The 21644-nt window shown below is 38.6% G+C and overlaps 1 protein-coding gene across 2 annotated transcripts; it reads left to right on the top strand.

The window, feature by feature from the left end:
- The first annotated feature begins 762 nt into the window (after positions 1-762).
- On the top strand, positions 763-19016 carry DIO2 (iodothyronine deiodinase 2). 2 transcript variants are annotated; one of them, XM_014608287.3, is made up of 2 exons: positions 763-1706; positions 12971-13543. In XM_014608287.3, the coding sequence occupies exons 1-2, from the start codon at positions 1485-1487 to the stop codon at positions 13541-13543; spliced, it is 795 nt and encodes a 264-aa protein (XP_014463773.1). In that variant the 5' UTR covers positions 763-1484. The 2 variants fall into 2 exon arrangements, with proteins under 2 accessions (XP_014463773.1, XP_059579119.1); XM_059723136.1 differs by having other exon boundaries at positions 764-1706; positions 12971-19016.
- The last annotated feature ends 2628 nt before the right edge of the window (positions 19017-21644 follow it).

Here is a 21644-nt window from a genome sequence, read left to right as displayed (position 1 = left end):
CTGCTGCACAAGTGCAAAGATAAAAATACCAAATTCTGGACAGGGTTAAATAGTAAAAAAAAATATTGAAAACAAAATTAGCAGTGCAAGTGAACACGGTGTTTTCATCATGCTGATTTTCCAAAGGCAACTGATTTCCTTTCTTCCTTCCTAGAATTTTTGAGCCCAAAGTAAATTACTGAAAATTGATCAGATCCTTAGGTGTTTTAAATATATAACATTATAACTGGACACTGAAGTCAATGGAGTTATACTGATTTACACCAATGGGAAATTTGGCCCTTTTTTAAAGTGAGGAGCTTCAGCTTAACAAAACTCATTCAAAATCTTTTCCCTTTTTTCCTCTTACACATCAGTAGATTAAGTCAGTCCTGGGTGTTTACTTATGTTTCCTTAAATACCAACAAGACAACAAAAGATATTTAAAACACCAGGAACATTGTACTTGATGAGAGTGGGAGGGAAACATACAGAAATATACTCTTTCTTGGGATGCATCAACTCACACACCTTCTTGGAAAAGACAAAAGGGCAAAGAAAATAAAAAGCCTCAGGAGAAAAAAAATAGCAGATGCCTGTGTTGCTGTGTTACCTTCCACGTCATACAAAAATACGTTTCCCAAAGTTTGAAAGCACTTAACAGCACTCAGAAGCACAGTGATTTTTTTTTCCTTTTCAACAACAAAGCAAAGTTCCAGCCTCTCTCCCTCCCTGCCTCCCTCTCTCTCTCTCTCTCTCTCTTTTTTTCTCTTCTCTTAAAAAAAAAAAAAAAAAAAAGTTTTGAGAATTTCACTTTTCTATTCACTGCAGTCCTGGCCAAAGTAAAGCCCTCTTTTACATTGACGTCAAGATCTTTACTAAGATTAGGGTTTCATTTCTCTATTGCAGCAATTAGCCAGGGAATGTATAAAAGGCTACAGGGAAGCAAGCTAGGACTCCAGAGGGAAAGCACTTTGCACCACAGACAGATAGCAAGAGAGAGGGAGAGAGAGAGGAGGGAGGAAGGAGCAAGGGAGAGAGGAAAAGAAAGTTTGTATACAGAGACTTAAAAAAAAAAGTCTTGTTGCACCTGGTAGCACTGGTGAAACAGAAATGAGAGTTCTGCTTCATGCTTAAATAGCTGAGAGACAATGGGATAGTAGGGGAAAGTTAACAATCTCTGCTTACATTTTATAACTGCAGGGTACTGGAAGCACAGCTGCCTCTCGCTTTAATGTAGTCTTAAGGGCTACTGGAAAAGGGAACTTTTTTTTTAAACATCTTAGCTTCTGAAAAATAACAACTTAGAGTTGAATGAATTTCATGCAGAGTTATGGGTTTTGACCAGATAGATTCTATTTAACCATCTCTACTGACTTTAAAGAAAGACACAGAGAGGCTGGGGAGCTTTTTAAACATGTCTTTTAGTTTAGTTTTTTTCCAATGAGGGTACAGGGGGAGAAAGGGAGCTGAAGGCAGCCTGTTGAAGAGCAGCAGCAGGGAAAATGGGTCTGTTAAGCGTGGATTTGCTGATCACGCTTCAGATCTTGCCAGTTTTTTTCTCCAATTGCCTCTTCCTTGCACTCTATGATTCTGTGATCCTCCTGAAGCACATGGTGCTGTTTCTGAGTCGGTCTAAGTCTGCGCGTGGTGAGTGGCGAAGGATGCTGACCTCAGAGGGGCTGCGTTGCGTCTGGAATAGCTTCCTCCTAGATGCTTACAAACAGGTGGGTGAATGAGACTGGGTTTAAGAGAACAAGAGTGAGTGTTTACTCTGTTCAGGGGTACAGGTGTAAGGAATGTTCCTGTTGTCCGGGGGAGAGGGGAGGGTTGTGCATACTAGTGCTCACTGTTTGATGGGCATTAGTGGAAGTCAAAATCAGTAGTAATACAGTGGACGGGGTTTGGCACATGAGATTCAAGGGCCTGGGTTCCATTCTCTCCTCTGCCAGTGACTCTCTGTGCAGTCTCGGCCATGCTATTTAACTGCCCCCCACCTCAGGTTCCCCAGATGCCCTATGATGATAGTGTCATTTGCGTTTATAACATGCTATGAGATTGGTGGGTGAAAAGGGTTATATAAGTTTAATTCAATAGTACCTTTGTCAATTTTTAACCAGTAAAGATCCATGCATTTTCTTTAAACATTATGCAAAAATGAAGCCTTGAAATAGGAATCTGGGAATACTCTGAATGTTTGTTGTAATAAAGGATAAAAATAAGCGTATGTGTTATAACATATATAAATAACACACACATTAATATTCAGCTTATTTATTAACTTTTATCTTGGGAAAGGAGGTTATATGACAGTGTAAGTGGGTTTAAAACAGGAATGATCTTTTTCTCTTATGAAAATGGGATCTGGTAGAGCTTAAAAATGAATTGACCCTCTGAGGGGCAGCTGAACTAAGTTATCAATACTAATGGCATTTTTACTGCACAGGCTTTGTTTTTTTAATTTCAAAATTCTATACAGAGATTGATGAGTAAGTCTGTGTTACACCTCTGCATGCAGTTGTATCCCATGTTATAGATTTGGAAACTGAGGGACAAAGCAAGGAAGTGTCTTGTCATTGGCCACCCAACAGGTAAGTACCAGAGCTGGGACTGGAACCCAGAAGTGAATAATTCACCAACCAGTGTTAAGTTAGAGCATATTGTCTTATTAGAGCCCATTCAGCTAAAAGTCACTCATCCAATGGAGTTAGGACATATGGGATAATTACCCTGTGATGCAGTCATTATCCAATGGAAAGCTGTGCTGTATCTACCTGCAAAATAACATTAAGTATTTATTCTCAACCAGAGCTGTTGGGAGCTGTTGGCAGTGGTGGTTGCTTATTGATTAATTGTTATCTTGAATTCCTAGGTGTGTATACATAATTTTCACTATATATTGCAAATACAAATTATCTTAGCTATCCCAAATCCTAACTCACCACAGTACAAATCACACAATAAGGCAAACCTTATCAAGCCAAAAAAATAAAACGTTCTACTTCTATAGTACTTTCATCATCAAATCAATTCATGGACATTAATTCAATGAACTTCTCAATGCCTTTGTGAAGTAAACTGGTAAATATTACTGTTCCCATTTTACAGATGGGGAAAGTGAGGCAGCAAGGCTAACATGACTCGTCAAAGAAGGCAGTAGCAGAGCTGTGAGTAGTACTTATGAGTTCCCATCTGTTAGACTTGAGCTCTGAACATTGCCCCCACATGTAGAGAAGGCTGGAAGTTCAAAACCTCCAAAAACCCTTTTCTTAATGAAAGCTACATAATCGCTGTAGTTAGTAACATAGACTTTTAAGTGACATATAAAGCACTTTAAAATAAAGGTGTAGCATTAGGTGTAAAATTACTTGCTCCTTTATGGACTTGCCAAGTCCTGCATTTGTGATTTGCATTTCTCAAGCTTTTGTTGATGGTATGAATAACACCTAAAGGAGTGGGGAGCTTTGCATTATGTTTGGTATTAACAATAAAATGCTAATCTTCAGCTCAGGTCTTGGAACATAATAAAAACCATTCATTTACATTTGAACAACATAGAATCAGATCACCTTTTAACCGCCAGGCTATGAAGGCTACTAGAATGAAATCCTGGCCCTGTTGAAGTCAATGGCAAAATTCAAACTAACTGTAATGAGGACAGTATTTCCTCTCAGGTCTCAAAAGCGGTATAAATTCACAGCAGTGATTCTTAATGGAAAGCTCATATTGACTTTAAAAGTTCCTGATTCAGCAGCCACAAAAATCAAAGACATCATCAAAGTGCTTTGGATTGGGCCAGAAGACCATTGGTGAAGTCTGAGTGTTGTAGACAAACAAAGATGAGTATGGGAGCCAAACAGTTGAGGGCATAAAATACATTGAGAAATAGTTGATTGCATCTGAATCCTTGAGAGTCTTTTGCTGTTTCTGTACAGACAAAAACTGTAAACAGGAAGCCACTTTGTTCTCACAGGGTTCAAAGAAGAACAAACTTGTTCTGTGGCCTAAATATGAACAAGCCAGGCAAAACAGTAAAATGCATGAACTGAAAGGCTGTTCTGCACAGTCTCTTTTTCCCCGAGGTAGGTTTTCCCAAGTCTGGAGTGGAACTTTATGTGTCAGGACTTTTAAATTGTTGTATTCCCAACCTAACTCAGTAGGTCAAGTGAATTGGAGTCTACAGGCATTAGAACTGAATACCAAATTGGTTGCATTAGCATTTCTGTAAACATGCAAGTTATTTAACCATTATTATAATTTTTCCCTTAGTTTTTCCCTTTAAGGCCTTGCATTAACAAAGCACTTACATATGTAATAAAGTCCAGCCTGTTTAGTAAAGCAGGTGCCCAACTCCCATTGATGTCAAGGGATCTTAAAGACATCATGGGATGCTTCAGTACTTCTCTGAATCGGGACCTTATTGACCATTAATACTATTTTACAGTTGTACAGTGAAGATCAAGTGAGGCTCTCAGAATATTTTACAGATATTCCCAAAGCCTCACAACACCCATGTGAAGTGCATATGTGATACAATTCTCATGTCTGAGATACAGATAGTTAAAGTGGACTAAAGCAAGAGGGAGCAAGTTAGTAGAACTGCTGGGAATAGAACAGGAACTCCTACTCTTACCCACTGTGATGATATTTAGTAATAATAATCATATTAGTATATAATAACTATTACATTGTTTCTGCACTCTTCACCAGTGCATTTGTAAGCATTTTAAAAAAGAGGTAAGCATAAGCTCCATTGAATACCTGGGGAAACTGAGGCATGCAGAAGTGAAGTGACCTGCTCAGTGTCACCAGTAAGTTTCTTGCAGAGGAACAGAACCCCTATCTTCTGAACCATTCCCCAGTGCTGTATTTGGCCCCCTCTACATGTTACAGGTTTTGCGCATTGAACTGGTTAATCGTACAATTACCTTGAGGCCAGCTACATGTGCAAAGTAGCCATACCATAAAAAGCTCCCACCAACTATAAAGTTAAACCTTGAAAATGTGTAGCTGGATTCCAGCAGTTGGGGGGGATGCCCCAGGGTTATGGCATTGTGGCTGACCACAAACCACCCCTGAGGCTAGATGATCATAGCAGCCATGATCCCCCAGCACTGGGGGTTTCATCACCCTTAAGGCTGAGGGATCATGGCAGCTGGGATCTCCCAGCCCTGGGGGTGCATGGGGCACCTCTGTGGCTGGGAGCCCCTCTATGGTGGGGTTCCTAGCCATGGGAGCTTGCTTTTTTGCTGGTATTGGGAGGAGCCCAGGATTGGGTTCTACCTGTACCATCAATAAGGTGCAATAGGATCTAATGCATGATTCCACAATCGTACCTCCTGACATGAACATGTGGCATGGCAGGAGGCGCAATTGTGTGAATCACACATTTAGATCCCATTGTGCCTTTACCTGCATGTGTAGAGGGGCTTTCTATTATGCAGCATTTTCTTTCCCAGTCAACAAATTACCTTTGAGATCTTTATGTAGGTGTTGTCTACGCAGGGTAATTGACTGGAATAACTGCTATTCAGGAACTTGTGTACACACTGGGTTCTGGAATCAGTGTGATAGAATAAAGCATTTACAAGGAAACAAAGGTGTTACAGACTAGCTATTGCAGGATTTTTTCCACAGTAGCCATTTCAGGCAGTTTCTCCTATTGGAAACCCATTTTTGTCCATCATACCCAAACTTGAACTTGTTTTTCCATTGTTGCCTTGTTGTTATAAATTATTATTGCAAGTAGCTGCAGAAATTTGATGCAGTCCTTTAGTTAAAACATTCCCATTTAGGCAGGACCTAGTATTAACAATTAAAGACTTTAACATCCTCAGTGGGCAAATAATGCATACTTTGAATTGTTTGTTTAACAAATATACAATATTCTCTTTCACTGGAACTACTTATATAAGATATTTTCCACCCCTCAGAATAGGAATGACTGAGTAATTCTCTCATGTTTGTTTATTTTTTCTTACATAAAATTTATCCATGATTAATGTATTTCTTCCTGTCTCCGGAACTCTGATTTCTGATTTCAACATCTGCCAGATTCAGTGTTGATGCTGTCTGGCGTGGTTTTTCTTTAAAATTTCTAGAACACAGGAAGCAAACGTGTGCTGTGTCACAGACCGATGTTCCTTAAAACCAAGTTAATTATCATAATGGGGAGTTAACAGGGCTAGCGGACAAAGCAGAAACATTTTCTTTGATAAAGAATTGAAGGGAAAGTGCATTCTTGTTATTTGGACACGTTTTTTCCTGCTCTAAGCTGTTCTGTAGAATTGCTGGGTGCTATGATCAGCCCCAGAAATGGGGAATGCATTGACTACTAAGAAAACGTATATTTACCTGTCTAGGTGCACCTGGGCACACTTAAACACAAAGCAACCCCTCCCCCCAACAATGTGTGTTTTAGGGATATTAAAATGGTTCTCATTGATTTATATGTCATCCACATGAAAAACAAAGCATTGACATCACACCATCTCATCGTGCACTTTCTATATGCCACATTTCTTTCAAAACTGCAGAAAATTTTTTATGGACAGAGTAAAGAACATTGCTGGAACTATTTTCTGACTCGCTTTACCTCTAAGATCATGTGCACTAGCACCATGATGAATCTAGTTCTTGAAAGTCCTGAAGGAGGGAAAAATCTCCACCAACGCTATTTAAAAATCTCACAGAGTAACTTTCCTATACCTAAACATTATTTAATTTTTAAGAATATTATAACACCAGATACAAATTTTGTGTATCTCATTAACAAGCTAGACATTCCCTCCTCTAGTAAGTTATAGCTTCTCTTTTTAGTCCCAAAAGACTAGCAGGATGTAAGGCCTTAAACCAGTCCAAGGGTGAGTACTGCGTGTTCTGTATCTCAGTCAAATGTAATTTGGAGGAAAATTCAGATTTGGACTTTTTCACCTGGAAACTCTTTAAAGCAGCTAAAAGGCTTGGAATGTCACAACATAGACACACAGCCTCCATATGTATGGATGATGGATCTTTAATAGCTGTTGAACAGAAATGGTTCGAGATATTTCCTCTGGCATCTCTAAACTAATAATGCAGGAGACAAGTGAGGTAATGAATAGAAGATAGATCACTTTAGATATCTTTGATTCAGTGTGCCCTCTCTAAAGCATTCAGTCCTGCCACTGTTAGAGGCAGAATACTGGACAAGACTGTTGGTCTGACCCAGTATGGTAGGCACTTCTTATGTACTTATATATAAATCCTATATGCACATATGTCCTAATAGATGGATGGGTCGGTAGATAGGTGGTTATGGAGTTGTGCATTTATATGTGCAGCCCTTTCCTGTCTCTAAAAGGGGTTGAATCAAAAGCAGAATGATGCACAGAGTACAGAACCAGATTAAAACTTTAGGGCATGGGCCCACTGCTAGATATACTGGAGGCAAAAAAACTGGTCCTATAAATGCCAAATATCTGAGAGCTGGAGGGAAGGTGCAATTAACTTGCCTGGCATACCCTCAAACAATAGCATAATTAGGGATGGGCAAGCAGGGCACCAAGCCTGGGCATCCACTTAAGATGGGGGCATGAAATTGGCAGCTGTCACCACTGCCGGCTTGGCCACCACCACTGGCTAGGGTACTAAAACTGCTTGTTATACCTCTTCCCTAAAACAGTAAGCTACCTCTTCCTATGTAATGGGTGCACTCATATCTGAAGGCAACATCACTCAGAACAGTGCTAGAATGGCATTGTGAGTCCTGACAATACCTGACCGAGGTAATATTTACACATGTGACATAAGGAGCAACTGGCCCTTTGCTGTTGTTCAGCACACCAGTGCTTGACTATGATATTTTTGGGAGGCTTTTTAGATATTGGAGCAAAGAGCTCTTAGACTAAACCCTTATGCACTTATCACTGTTGTTTATTTTGATCTGGAGGGTAAGAACGTGTCTCTTTCTTTGTACTGCACAGCCATAAGGGGATCTTATGAGAAGTTTTCTGGTAAAAAGGAATCGTTAAATAGTTGCAAGTCCAAAGTGTTGGCGTTGCGTGATGTTTAATAAAAAGAAATATGTCTCCTAAACCTACATTAATAACATTGATTTTACAAAAGGGACCATCAGCAAAATTGTTTTCACTCAAATTTTCAAATACAAACAATAATTCAAGAAATCATGGAAAAAAATACAAATATCTGTCTGCCCAGAGGAGTGAGTATTCCATCTTTTGACTCCTCTGTGAAATCCTATGAAATATGAACTTTCTTTTCTACCCAGGAGGACTTTTAGAATCTTTTCTCCAATGCCTGATAAAGGGTGTTTGTGCCCGAAAGCTTGCAATTAAAGAATTTTTTTTTGCGAAAATCTTGTTGGTCTAATAAAAGATGTAATCTTTACTATGAGCCCCAATTGCAACAAGCATGAAAGCAGTTTAAAAAAAATATATATAATTGAAACTTTCCCTCATAGTGTTGGGAAGTTAAATTGTGTCTGGAAACCAGGAAGTGAAACTAACTGTAAACAGCAAAAATACCAAGGAAGCTTTAATGAAGGAAAAAAATAACATAGTAAAACTTAGTAATCGTTATTAATAGTAATCATGCTTGTAGTGTCTAGGGACCAGGCCAGATCAGGGATCTATTATACTAGGCACTGTTACAAAGATGACGACCCCAAAGAATGTACAGTCTAAATATACAAGACAGAGAAAGGGTAGGGACATTTATGATTATTGTACATGGGGTCAAATCCTGTTCTTTTAACTTACAAATGCAATCCTATACCTTCCAAGCAATCTTTACACAATTTCTCATTTTGGCCTTTATTTGTATAAAAAAAACCAAAACAAAAAAACCCCAAACAAAAAAACCTCATGAACTAATGTCTAAGTCTGTACTCCTTTTCTCCTGCCTTCTGTCTCCATCTGCCTTCTGAAGACTTTCTTCAGCCATGACCCCACAGGAAGTTAGTTAGTGACTTCATCTTGATCTCATCCTGTGCACAGGCCTTGCTCCCAAAAGATCACCATCTCCAATGACTTTCCTAAGTATGGCGAAAAGGAATTAAATGGACAGCAAAGATTCAAAATAACTTATTTCAAATAAATTAATGGGAACTATTCCTCAAATATCCTTTAATCTAGATAATAGTAATTAATAAATAATAAATGCCTCAATCTCATCTTGTAGGTGTTGTCCACAAGGGTTGGTTCAGAGCCACATTTCACTTACAGGGCTGCTACACCCTGTGCCCTGCCTCCTTTTGGCTCACCCTGTCTGTCTTTGGAGCATGGCGACTCCAGGTGCTGACATTCTGCCTGGTCTTCCAATGGGCGGAATAGGTATGGGAAGCAAAATCTTATGCCTTCCCAGCGAGGTGCATCCTCATGAATGGGCCAGGCAGTTTTTGACTGTAAGTAAGGACAGGAGGATTTGACCATTTATGTTTGTCTAGGTTAATTTCTGGTAAATCTTCTCCCCTTTCCTCCCTCAGACTCAAACACCTTTAAATAAATAAAGATCAAGGGCTCTGCAATAGTATGGATAAAATCCATGATTAGGAATTGGATGAGATGCTGGTAAATGAGGCTCATGGCATGAAAGAGACAGCTTGGATAGGGGTTAAGAGCTCAAAGCGTTCCGTGTATGAACAATAACTGGATTCCAGGCCTTAGTACAGTGTGTCCATATTTGAACAGCTAATATTGTTTGTTAATTATCTGGAAATACCTAGTTTCTTCAGGGAGCCAACACAGCCTGATGAGCCTGCTGAAGAGTGAAAATCCCTGATGTAAGGCTTGAAAGAAATGTTTGCATGCCAAGGATCCCAACAGAATTATGCTAAACCCAATGGAAAGCAAATGAAAAAAAAAGAGTAAATGACGTTTTGTCCATGGGGGTGTTGAAAATGCATGACAAAGTTAGTAGTATGTTCCATTTCTAACTTGTAATTTATGAACAGGTCTTTCTATTCCACTCTGTTCCTCTTGTCCCATGAACATACACAAGCTACCTCTTCATTTTGTCACCTATGTAATAAAGCAGCACTAGCCTTTCTCCCCTTTTCAGAGAGCTCCAGAAGGAGATGCCCAGTATAAGGGCAATTAAGTGACTGCAGGATTGGCTCTCCACATACAAAATGCTTTGGAGGGAGGGAAATCCTTCTGCTTGTACTGATAGTGAGGCAGGGATTATGTTTCATTTTTAATTTGGCTTTCCCTCTTTAATCAGAAGGGGATATAGGGCCCTTCCCGATTTTCCATCTCAGCTGGGGACCCATAAAGCCAGCTTTGATGTGAGTACGTTATTATAGAAATCCTGAAGCTAGTTATTGCGTGTGAGAGAAATTCTGCTGGTTTCTTTCTCAGAACATATTTTTCTCCTGCTTTTGTCTATGATTTCAAAAGAGGGTTGGCAGAATTCATTTTTTGCTCGGCATTTTCATTATGTCCATTTTTTTTTTTCAAGAGCGACTTTTTTTTTTTCCTTTCACTAATAAATAATAACAACAAAGGAAACAGAAAAGTCCCACAATGCAGTTGATCAGAAATGATGATATTGTTCTCTGTCAATCCCATTCCTGAGCTGCGTGAAATAAAGAACCCCTTTGGGAACATCAGAAGTTCATCAGGACCAATTAGTGGAGATGCTGTGGCTTGTGTATAAGTGCCAATGACCAGGCAGGGTTGGTTTTTTGGAGTGGCTAATGCTGGCATAGAACAAGGCACCAACCTAATTACTCTTCTGCAAGAGCAGAAAATGACTTGTGAATGCTTGCTTGGCAAGCCTGTCTCATTAAGGACACCCCTTTCCCCCCCCCCCCCCCCCAGCAGCAGGAAGAAGAACAACAACAACAATCCTACCCCCACCCCCTAACCAAACAAAAGTACTCCTGGAAGCAGAAAGTAACATGATAGGTAACCTACGGCCATAAGACTTTCTTTCTGAGTATGAGAAATTAAATGAGCTTAGCTATACCATGGCTTATCTTCATGGATTTCTGATTTACTAGATGACATGGAACCAAGAACTGGTTTGTATTTTGTTTCTAAAATTCATTGGTTTGCAGGGAAGTTCTGCTTATAGGAGGGACAGAGCATGCTGATACTTTTGGAGCACAATCATGTATGCCAATGCCCTTGCCACAAGTGCGACTTGAAGGGCACTATTATACTTATGTCCAGTGGGAACACTTTGGGCTTTTTTTCCCATCCAAGATTTACAGACCTTCTCAGTGAAAGTAGCATTTGGGATAGATGAAAGGTCAGTTGGTCATGAAAAGTCTATATGACGAGGTTAGCTTCTCTTTCTGCCAGTATGAACTCCATAAACAGCTTGTGGTTTCCTTAAATTTATTAGTGATTATGTAGTTGGCCAGAAAAATTTCATTCATAATTTTTTTTTTCAAAGTAAAATGAGAAAAAATAGGCAAAATCTGTTTACAGTCTTTGGAGCAGCTTTATTTATTAGTCTTGTTTAGTCACTAAATTCATATTATAAAGCCAGCATCACATTGGCAAATACCAAAATGAGCTGGGTCCTGTCATGATTCCCTAATTTCCATAGGGATTTTCTTTCCTCCTGAAAAATGGTATAGATTCTCCTTAAGGTTTTTGGGTCCAAGGACTAGACCAGAAGCTGTAATCATCCATCCGACAGATGCAAGTTCATTGCAAAACATCACTTATTTCAAAGGCAACAAAACAGTGATTCGGGCTTTGATTGGTTGTCTTTAAAGCGTGAACAACAGGCATAGTTACCTAGTGCTCAGATCAAAGAACTTTGTGGGTCCAGGCTTTTAGGATTCTATTCTTTCCTTATGAACTTTGGGATGTTTGGGCCTCATTTATCCCATATTAAATAGATACAAGGGTTGCTATCTGTTTTACAAATATGTTTTGAGGCTTCTTTATGTAGGTATATGCTCCTATAGCCTTAAATAAACCAGCACAGTTTCCTATGAAATTTCTATTTGCTATAAGAGAGTCATTGGGGGAGAAGAAGATCAGATTCAGTGTGGGTCTCTCTTTTGAAGGAGTGGGATTGAACCATGAATGATCATATGCTCATCAGGGGCCATCAGGTGTTGGGTGTAGCGATGAAAGTCCTTCTATCTACAACACTTACTTCTGCATCTCAGCAGTAGTGGAAGTGATTTATTTTCCACTAGCTGAACATCCAGTCCCCAGTTTATGTGTTGTATTGGGGTTGTCTGGAGCCAATGCTTCGTAATGTAATCTGGGATGAGCTCTGTGCCCAAACTCAGTTTTAAACTTTACTCAGTTTTTACTGGCTTCTGACTCAACTTAAATTCCTGTTTATTTCAATAAGAGTGCAGCCTCATTAAGGAATGAATAAAATCTGGATAAGGACTTCAGTATTTGGCCTCATGTGAATTCATTCAAAACAGCACTTATTTCTGAATGTCATGAAATAGGAGATAAGAAGAGAGATGTAGAGGCAGAGAAGTAAGACAAATACACTGTTGAATTATAGTTTGATGCTCAGGGAAGATACATAGGAGCTGGTGTGACAGGACTCATTAAAAACAATTTGTAATACTTTTTGATTCTATAACATCAATAAACTGGGGTATCTCAGAGCATTGTGTAGATTTCAGCTTAATCCTGACATCACTTCTTTGAGTTCTACAGGTTTTCTCTCTATCACATGAGTAGGAAAACCGAGGGACTGGCAGGTGACTTTTCCACAATTGTGTATTGAGTCTTAGGCAGTTCCTGGAGTAAAGCTGAAGATGCCTAATATTCAGTCGCTAGATAAACTCTTCTGCTGCTGCTTTCCCTTGATTGTCTTATAGCAGTTGAAGATGAGACTTGCCTTGGATAGCTCATTTCCTAAAACTAGGATCATGTTGAATTTTCCATGTAGAGAACATGCTGCTTTATTTGAATAGCTGATTGTGTTTGCTTAGTGAGAGTGAATACACAGGACACCGTGGCAGCGAGTCACAGTAACTTTATTGTCTTTGTTTTGCCATCAGGTGAAACTGGGTGGAGAAGCCCCAAACTCCAGAGTGATTCACATAACCAATGGCATCAGTGGTGGCAGTACCAGATGCAAGAATGTTGGTGGAAAGTTGGGGAGCAAGTGTCATCTCTTGGATTTTGCCAACTCTGAGCGTCCCCTGGTGGTCAACTTTGGTTCAGCTACCTGACCTCCATTCACGAGCCAGCTGTCAGCCTTCAGCAAGCTGGTGGAGGAGTTTTCAGGTGTGGCCGACTTCCTGTTGGTCTACATTGACGAGGCTCACCCATCGGATGGTTGGGCTGCTCCTGGAATCTCGCCCTCTTCATTTGAGGTGAAGAAGCACAAGAACCAGGAAGACCGATGTGCAGCTGCTCACCAGCTCCTGCAGAGGTTTTCCTTGCCCCCCCAGTGCCAAGTAGTGGCTGACTGCATGGATAATAATGCCAATGTAGCCTATGGGGTCTCCTTTGAGCGCGTGTGTATCGTGCAGCGACAGAAAATTGCTTACCTGGGGGGCAAGGGCCCCTTTTTCTACAACCTCCAGGAAGTTCAGCTTTGGCTTGAACAAAACTGCAGCAAGAGATGAAATCCAGCATATGCTGAGGAAAATGTTTCAAGAGTAGTGTCCCTTTAATGTGATATAAAAGGGAAAAAAAATATACTGTTTTGAAAGGTCCTTTTTTGACCTATTACAAGAAATAACAAGGTCAAATGAATGCATACCAGAAAAGAAAAATAACACAAAAATGATAGTTGTGTGAAACAACCCCACTCCTGCCTTCCCAATGGGACAGAAAGGGCAACTGTGAAAAGTGCCACTCCTAAGCAGGGAAGATGGTAAGATGCGATATTTCTCCCAGGAGGAACCTATGCATATATTGAAGTGTTGGTGTTAGAATGAACCAGAAACATTTCTGTTTGGAAGACTGTTGTATAGAGAGGCAATGTAATGAATTTGAACAGGGACATCTCTTTGTTCCACTGATGGCCATGTTAGCAATTGCAAGGAGCCAAAGTCTTGCCATTAATTTGCATAAAATGGAATAGATTATAGCTACTCTCCTCTTGATACAGAAGCATGACCCTTCAGGTAATACAGCATACACAGTATAATACAGTGCAAACTTGCTCTGTGTGTGCAATATATATATATATAGATATATATAGATCTATCTGTCTATCTATCTATATATCAATATATAGATATATATAGAGAGATAGATATCTATATATAGATATATATAACATACATTCATGCATACATGAACACACACATTCATATTTACATTAATATATATATATATATATATATATATATGTTCATGTATGCATGCACAGACACACTATATATAGAGTCCTACATTTAAGTCTTAGCTTAATGAGTACTACTTTGGTATCCCTGTATTAGATAGGAAGTAGTGTGGGGAAGAAGCAGGTGATGTGAAGGGAAAATATATATACGAAAAATGAGGCAGGAAAAGACAAAGATTGAAAGAGAAATCTATAATTTTCCACTTTGGAACTTTTAAAAGTGGGACCATTTGTCACCAGCACCCTCTGATGTATATACACGGTTCATGCCAATGGCAAGAGAGAAGAGCTCAGCTGATGCCAACCTTCTCTTTATAGAACTAAAAATATGTATTTATCAGTGTCTTTTCTTTTCTTGTTCTTTCTCTCTCTCTCTCTCTCTCTCTCTCTCTTTCTTTCTTTCTTTTATCATTTTTCTGGGTTTTTTTAAAGAGAAACAGTAGAAATAGGGATTATTTTGTGCCTAGTTTTGTAAAAGTAATTTATTTCTTCTTCTTCTATTTTTTTGTGACAATGACATAGCAAGTGTATTTTTGAATGGGGGGGAACTTATACACCACTTTACCTCATTGGAACAGAAACGTGTCCAGTCAGTTACCCTGTTACATGTGCTCATGTTGAATTTTGCTGTCTGAGATGCCTGCAATTAGTTTACAGCCATGTAAATTAATGTGAAAGTTAATCAGTTTTTAAACTTGGGATTGATGAATTGCAGTTCTGCTGTCAGGTAGGATGATGTTTTGTTCACGTTTCATTAACCTACTCAGAAGCTTTCCGAGAACATACTGTTGTGTCCTTAACTTTACAGCCATCTCCCTTTTTTATGAAGTTAAGGATGAATTGAGTAAATTACCATGAACAATTGTAACAAATGGCTGGGTTCTCTCCAGAATGGGTAAAGAAATTATTTAGAGGTATGTTCAAAGATTTGCTGTTAACTTCAGTTTAGTTTTTGTTAAAAATAAAACAATTTAACAAAGTCTATCAATGGACATTCACCTGGACTAGGGTATTAGAATTGGAAAATGAAATTGGATAGCTACAAGGGTGGAACTGATCAATCTAGTTTCAGTGTCCAAGCTGAGACAACTATTAACCAAGAAAACAGTACAAATATGGAAAAATAAATTAAGAAAGAAATGTATTTTAAATTAAAAAACCTTCCAATCTGTCTGAGATATTAAACCAATGCAGAGGAGGACTTAAAATATTAGCTTTGACAATGTCCTTTTAAGCACTCTTGGTGTCTTTTCTTCTGTTTTGCTGTTGCCCAATTTATCTAGCGCACAAGCATTTTTAGAATTGTGGTGCTGTTAAAGACAGATATGAAATCTTGACAGCAACACATGAGTTTGATTTTCATTCAACTGAGTTGTTCCTTCTTTGACCCCCCCCTTACACACACACACACACACACACACACACACACACCATTTGAGAAAGAATGTCAGAGAAGGTGGTGGGGACTGGACATCAGAAATTCAAGTTAATATGATAGAGTCCAAAGCCTGACACTTCTATCTATATTCCAGGATTTCCAAATTTTTCTAAGTAGTTTTTGGTATGGAGGAAAAAAAGGGACAGTAACATATACTGTTATTTTCCTTAGGATGGGCTGAAGGTAGGTAGTTAGGCAAAGGGAAAGAAACTGAGCAATGGAAAATGTAGGACGAATATTAATCTGTTCCCAGCCTTATTTTATGCTATGTGAATTCCACTTTTCACAAAGTGTGATTACATGTATGCAAATGAACTCTTAAGGTCTTTTCAGGAAGATCCATCAAGTCATTCCATTCATTAAAGTTATCATTATCCATGACTGAGTATTGTAGATTGTTGTATATTTTTATGACCCTGTGGGATACTTAATAGATTAAATCTTTTAACACAGAAACATAAGAATTGCCATACTAGATCAAATCAGTGGTTCATCTAATCCAGTATCAACTCTTTGACAGCATCCAGAAAATTAGGGAAGGTGCAAGTATCCTAAACAGGACCATTTTGGTGTAACTGGGCATTTCTACCTGAGACACTGTTTCTGCAGCAGCCGGAAAATACTGCACAGTAGAGCATCACAGCACGGACAGTGGTAATACACTACTGCATAGTACTATTAGGTTATTGTGCAGTAGCATCACCTAAAAGATGTTCTCCAACACTACTGCACAGTAACTCTGGTTACTGTGCAGTAGCGCCTTATGTAGATGTACCCACTGATCCTTAACCAATAGCCAGTTATTGATTGGCTTATGCCTCTATGATTTTACTCTGCCTAATGCAGCCGCAAATACCCTCGTTCTCCATATAAATGGCTGACTCTCCTTGGAATCTAGAGAGGTTTAGGGCTCAAATCTGTCTTGTAGCAGTGAGTTCCATACTCAAAATATATCATGTGTTTAAAAAAAATTACTATTTTCAGGGTCATATCTGCTGCCTTTCAATTACATTGAATATGCTCTTGTAATATAAGACAGAGTTAATAGAAGCCCTTAATTTATCTGCTCTGTGCTTTTCATTTTTTATATATGGCTTTGACACAATTCCTCATCTTTGTTCACTTCTGAAACTACATAATCTTAAACTTTTTTCATATTTTAAATACAGATTTATGTTTCTAATAACTTCCCTCTCTGCCGCCCAATTATTTCTGGATGACTTGTTTTGTTTGTTTGTTCTTTTTTTTTTTCAGAACTGAAAACAGTAGTCCAGGCCAAGACATACATTTGATATATATAATGACATCAAACTATCTTCTATATTATATTCTATTCCATTCTACTGACACTCAAAGTATTATCATTCTATAACTACTGTGGGCATAACTCCAAATGCCTTCTGAAACAAACCTGTCAGTTTCTTTCTTTCTCTTGTTCTTTTGTTCTTTCTTCCTTTGATAGTCTCAATTGTTTGTCTTGGAAATGTGTTTAATATGACTGTTGAAACTTACCTTAAACACAGAAGAGGAATTCTGAATTAGTAAATCTAATACCTCTTTGCATATCTGAAGTTACAGATATTCTGCATGGCTATTTTTTCTCCTTTATGGATTTCTATTATTTTGTCTCCTATGTGCAGTATCTCATTATTCATAGATGTCTGTTCATTGCACAGCAAGGGGATTATAACACTAGCTCCTGTATACAGAAAGTCCACAAAGATAAGAGCTCTCTTTGTTGGCGACAAGAATTCCTGACTGTCAAAAACTTTAAGATGCATCAACCTCTGTGGTTATCATGACAGGAATACATTTTGTAAGGTACTTTTACCTCTCCAGAAACTATGTAGCTAGAAAAAAACAAACAGATGGAAGTATTTCATAGAACAGTGAGCTTAGAGGAAGACATGTTCTCTCTTTTGTGACTGTTTGATAGAAACGCAGTCTCTACTTTTTGTGATATAAAATGACACAATTTTTAGAAATTAATGATTTTTTTTTTACTTTTAATGATCATTTTTAATAATAGAAATAGACATGTATGGGTAAGATTAGTCAAGTTAGCAAAATTTTAGAAAAAGAACAAGAAGCTATTGATCCTCAGGGTTCAAAGTATAAGCTGATTACCAGCTGCATACAGGAAGGAACACTACTAAAAACATGGCATCACAGTATATGATTAGCCAGGTATACTGGAGTTTGGGTTTGTCTTTGCTTTTGCATTTGGGCTTGGTTACTGTTTTAGGATACTGAACCAGATTAACTATTGAGTTATTCCAGTATGGCAAACCTTACTTTCTAAAATTGTACGGAGCCAACAAAGGCTAGTGACCAAAAATAATCTAGAAAGTAATTACAGTGACTAGGGAATGCAGTTCTGCATCTCAGTATTAACATGAGCAATTTCAGGTGTTTTTTAAATATCCAGTAAGCGTATACCTGAAAAATCAATAAAAAAGCCAGGTTCTCCACAAGCTTATGCCTTGTGTCATTATTTAGTCCTGTGCAAAATGAGTGTAAGCAACAGCAGATGAGCAGGATAAGAGTTTTTTCTGCTTTGCACTTGTGTAGGTGATGGCATAAAGTTAAAAAAGTAGGAAAACTGGCTCTGCACATGTAGAAAAGAAATATGATTGACAAAATGTATGTGACTGAACAACTGGGTTAAGCACTTTGAAAAGCTAAAAGCAATCATGCTCCTGAAGGTGATCTAAAGGGGGAAATCCACCAAGTTTCTAGAAATATACTGGTGCTGTGCATACGTGTGAATGACAGAGAAATACTTTTCTGTGTTGTTGGCCGTAAGATTAAAATATTTATGACATGAATTCAGTACTATAACCAAAGCAATAAAAGAGGTATTAGGTGGGAAATATTGGCCAGTTTTGTTCAACTCTGCACCATGTCAATACAGGATCCATATTCAGCAAACTACAGGCCAACCTTCTGGCTTGTAAAGATGGTGGGGGGGAGTAAGGGTGAAGCAAAGATGCCAGTGTGCTCATGAAGACTGCCAACAAAAGAGTAACTCACTCCGTTTGCGTTCAGATGCCATCACACTGGCATGTCTCTCTACATCCTTCTGCCCCTGTGTTTAAGGAGGAGTCTGCTTGAGGTCCGTTGACATGAGTTCTGTCTAAATATGGTGTAGATGCATGAATGTGTGTAGATGTGTGCATCACTGTTATATGTCAGTAATATGCTTTGCAGGAGAGCCAGCAAAAATGTTCTATAATATTGGTGCTCTGTGGAACATGTGCTTTTTAGAACTTTTTTCTTGTATTTTAATAAAATCTAAAGGAAAAAAAAATCCAATATTCCGTGTTCTTATTTCTATAAGGCTAAGTACAGACAGTCAAAAAGCCCAAGGCTGAATAAATTCAATCTTCACAGTTTAGTCTAAACTGTGCAGATTGAACTGCTAAGCAAGTGAACAGACATTTGCCTTTGGTTCTGGAAATGCAGCCACATGCCTGCAGTGGCTCAGGCCAGAAGCTGGGTGGCTCTAGAGCACACCTCCCTGCTTGGCTGGAGCAGACAACTTGGGCCAAGGCTAGCTGTGAAGGGGCGTTTCCAGGGGAGGTGCAAAGCATCCTGGGATGCTGGGGGACTGTGAACTAACTTGAATCCAGAGGGGATCTGGGACAGAAGTTCAATAAACCGATTTAGTCTTAATCAGTTAAGTCTGATACTACATCCATCCAGGTTTGTCTTAAACCAGTTTTGGCCATTTTGAAAGCAGTTTATGTGCACTGAACTTCTGTTGTATTACAGAATTGAACCAATTTCAGATCACTTATACCGGTTTATGTGTAACTTCTATCCCTAGCCTAAATGTGTAGTGAAAATCCTGATAAATTGACAGATAAGTTGAATGCTAGACTGTTCTTTCAAGAGACTGGCCAATACTTCAGTGATTAGAACCTTGCATACATGGTCAAAATACTTATAAATGTCAGGACCTTTATTTTTGTTTTTTTCAGCTCTGACTGTAGTTGCTCAAGTTCTAAGAAAGATTAGAAGGAGCAATGTGAAAACCATTTGGATAGTGTTTAGTATGCAAAGTGCAGGTAACACTTCTAAAAATATGATCTTAAGGCAAGCATACCAAAATATGCATTGCATATTAAAACTGTACAGCTTTGCAAGATCTTGCACTTGTTTAGACAACTTAAGGTGTATTCAGCATTCACGCATGGAGCTACATTTTCAATGATTGGCACATAAGAGCAAAAATCAACTGTACATGCAAATAAGAAAACAAACTTAAGGGCTTGACTGAGTAATTGTTCTGTGAGAGAAGCAGTGAGAATGGAAAGTTTTCAGCAGCTTTCTGGATCAGGAGTAAAATTACTGATTTGATTTTTATAGTTTTCTTTATCACTGTTCAGTACTATCCTGTGGATACTCATTCTATTTTTCTGAGCAGGATTTTGGAATAACCGAAGAAGATGTTGCCTCCAAAGTATCCGCTCCTGCTTTTAAAATGAGCCTTATAAATGTTGGCACAGAGCTTGTGAGCTATGTGAATCCATCCATATCCATTCTATATGGGCACGATTGATAAAGCTCATAGTTTATGTACTTCATTATCTTAATGCTTCAACTGAAGTTGCTCCTCACTAACATTGACAGTGCAGTAACAAGCAGTGTAATAGTAAAAACAACTTCAAAGGTCTGATTCTTTTCTCACACCACTATAAATCTGCTGTAACTTGTGCTTGCATGTATGGCAGGGTTCTTTTGTACTGGAAGGCTCATTTTCTGAGATGTATACTGTACATAACAAAATAGTTCTACAACACCCAACCTCCTTCATAGCTAAACTGTTTATAGGACAGTATCTCAGAGATTCTTTTGACAAGAAAGAGAAAAAATTCTTCAAGCATAATAAACCTTTCCCAAATATAAACCTCAAACAAAGGGTCTAATTGCTGGCTAAAGACTCTGATCACAGGCAAATGATCAATTTTAGCTCAAGTCAGTATCTCCTCCATGGTTCAATTCATTAATTGACTCACTATATTTTGCCTGTCTGCTTCTAATTTGCCAGTTATGTTAATGAACCCACTAGCTTGCATATGTTTTAAAAAGACTAATGTGCAGTGAGATATTCTGGGAACGCCTAGCATTTGAGGCTCATGTTCAAGTCCCCAAATCCCTAAAGGGTTATAGTGCTTACCATGTCATTTGATTATTTTTTTAAGCAGCACATCATCCATTTTAGGTTATAAATGCAAGAAATTTGATGATCTCAGTTTAGTATCCTACCAATGATGTATTCACCTCTGCACTGTGGTTGAAGGCAAAATTAAGCAAGAGGTAACAAAAAGAAAAAGAAAATAATAACTACAAATCATTAAAGGTTTCCTGCATTTTGAGTCTCTTGTGTGCTTTGTTACAACCCCACTTTGTATCATCTGATCAACTAGAACAGTGGGTCTACTCATACATGTACAGTGAGAGGTGCTTGCCTTATGAACTGAGTTGCAATGGCCTATACATTGTTTTGTTTTGTTTTTTTTACTTCCTACAGGCTGGAAGGGAAAGAGGAAAGCATTTGTAGTCTTAGTGGAGGGCACCAGAGTCATCTGCCCCTACCTCAAAGTTATTTATAGAAACCATGATGCCAGCACTTTAGCTTAGCACTGGGTAAAAGTGTCTGCCTGGAAGGAAGTCCAGTATTGAATAGTGGAAACATTTTAGGTCAGACCTGGTCAGATATCTTATGAGGCAAATCTTTCTGAGGTTTGTTCAGAGATTTGCAGGAAATTAGAACAAACCTTCCAAACCAGATCTTGGCAGGGAAGTTTATAAATGAAAAGCACTTGCTTTGTAGAAAAGAAAATATTCTTGTGACTGATACTATCATGTGAGGGGTAGCAGATTTCTCCTAGCTGACTCTCCTGCCATGGCCTTTAAGGGAATCCCAAGCAGA

This window comes from Alligator mississippiensis, chromosome 2 (genome assembly GCF_030867095.1).
Source record: "Alligator mississippiensis isolate rAllMis1 chromosome 2, rAllMis1, whole genome shotgun sequence".
NCBI lineage: Eukaryota > Metazoa > Chordata > Crocodylia > Alligatoridae > Alligator > Alligator mississippiensis.
The sequence above is the reverse complement of the archived record's forward strand: the minus strand, read 5'-3'. Positions and strand labels throughout refer to the sequence as shown.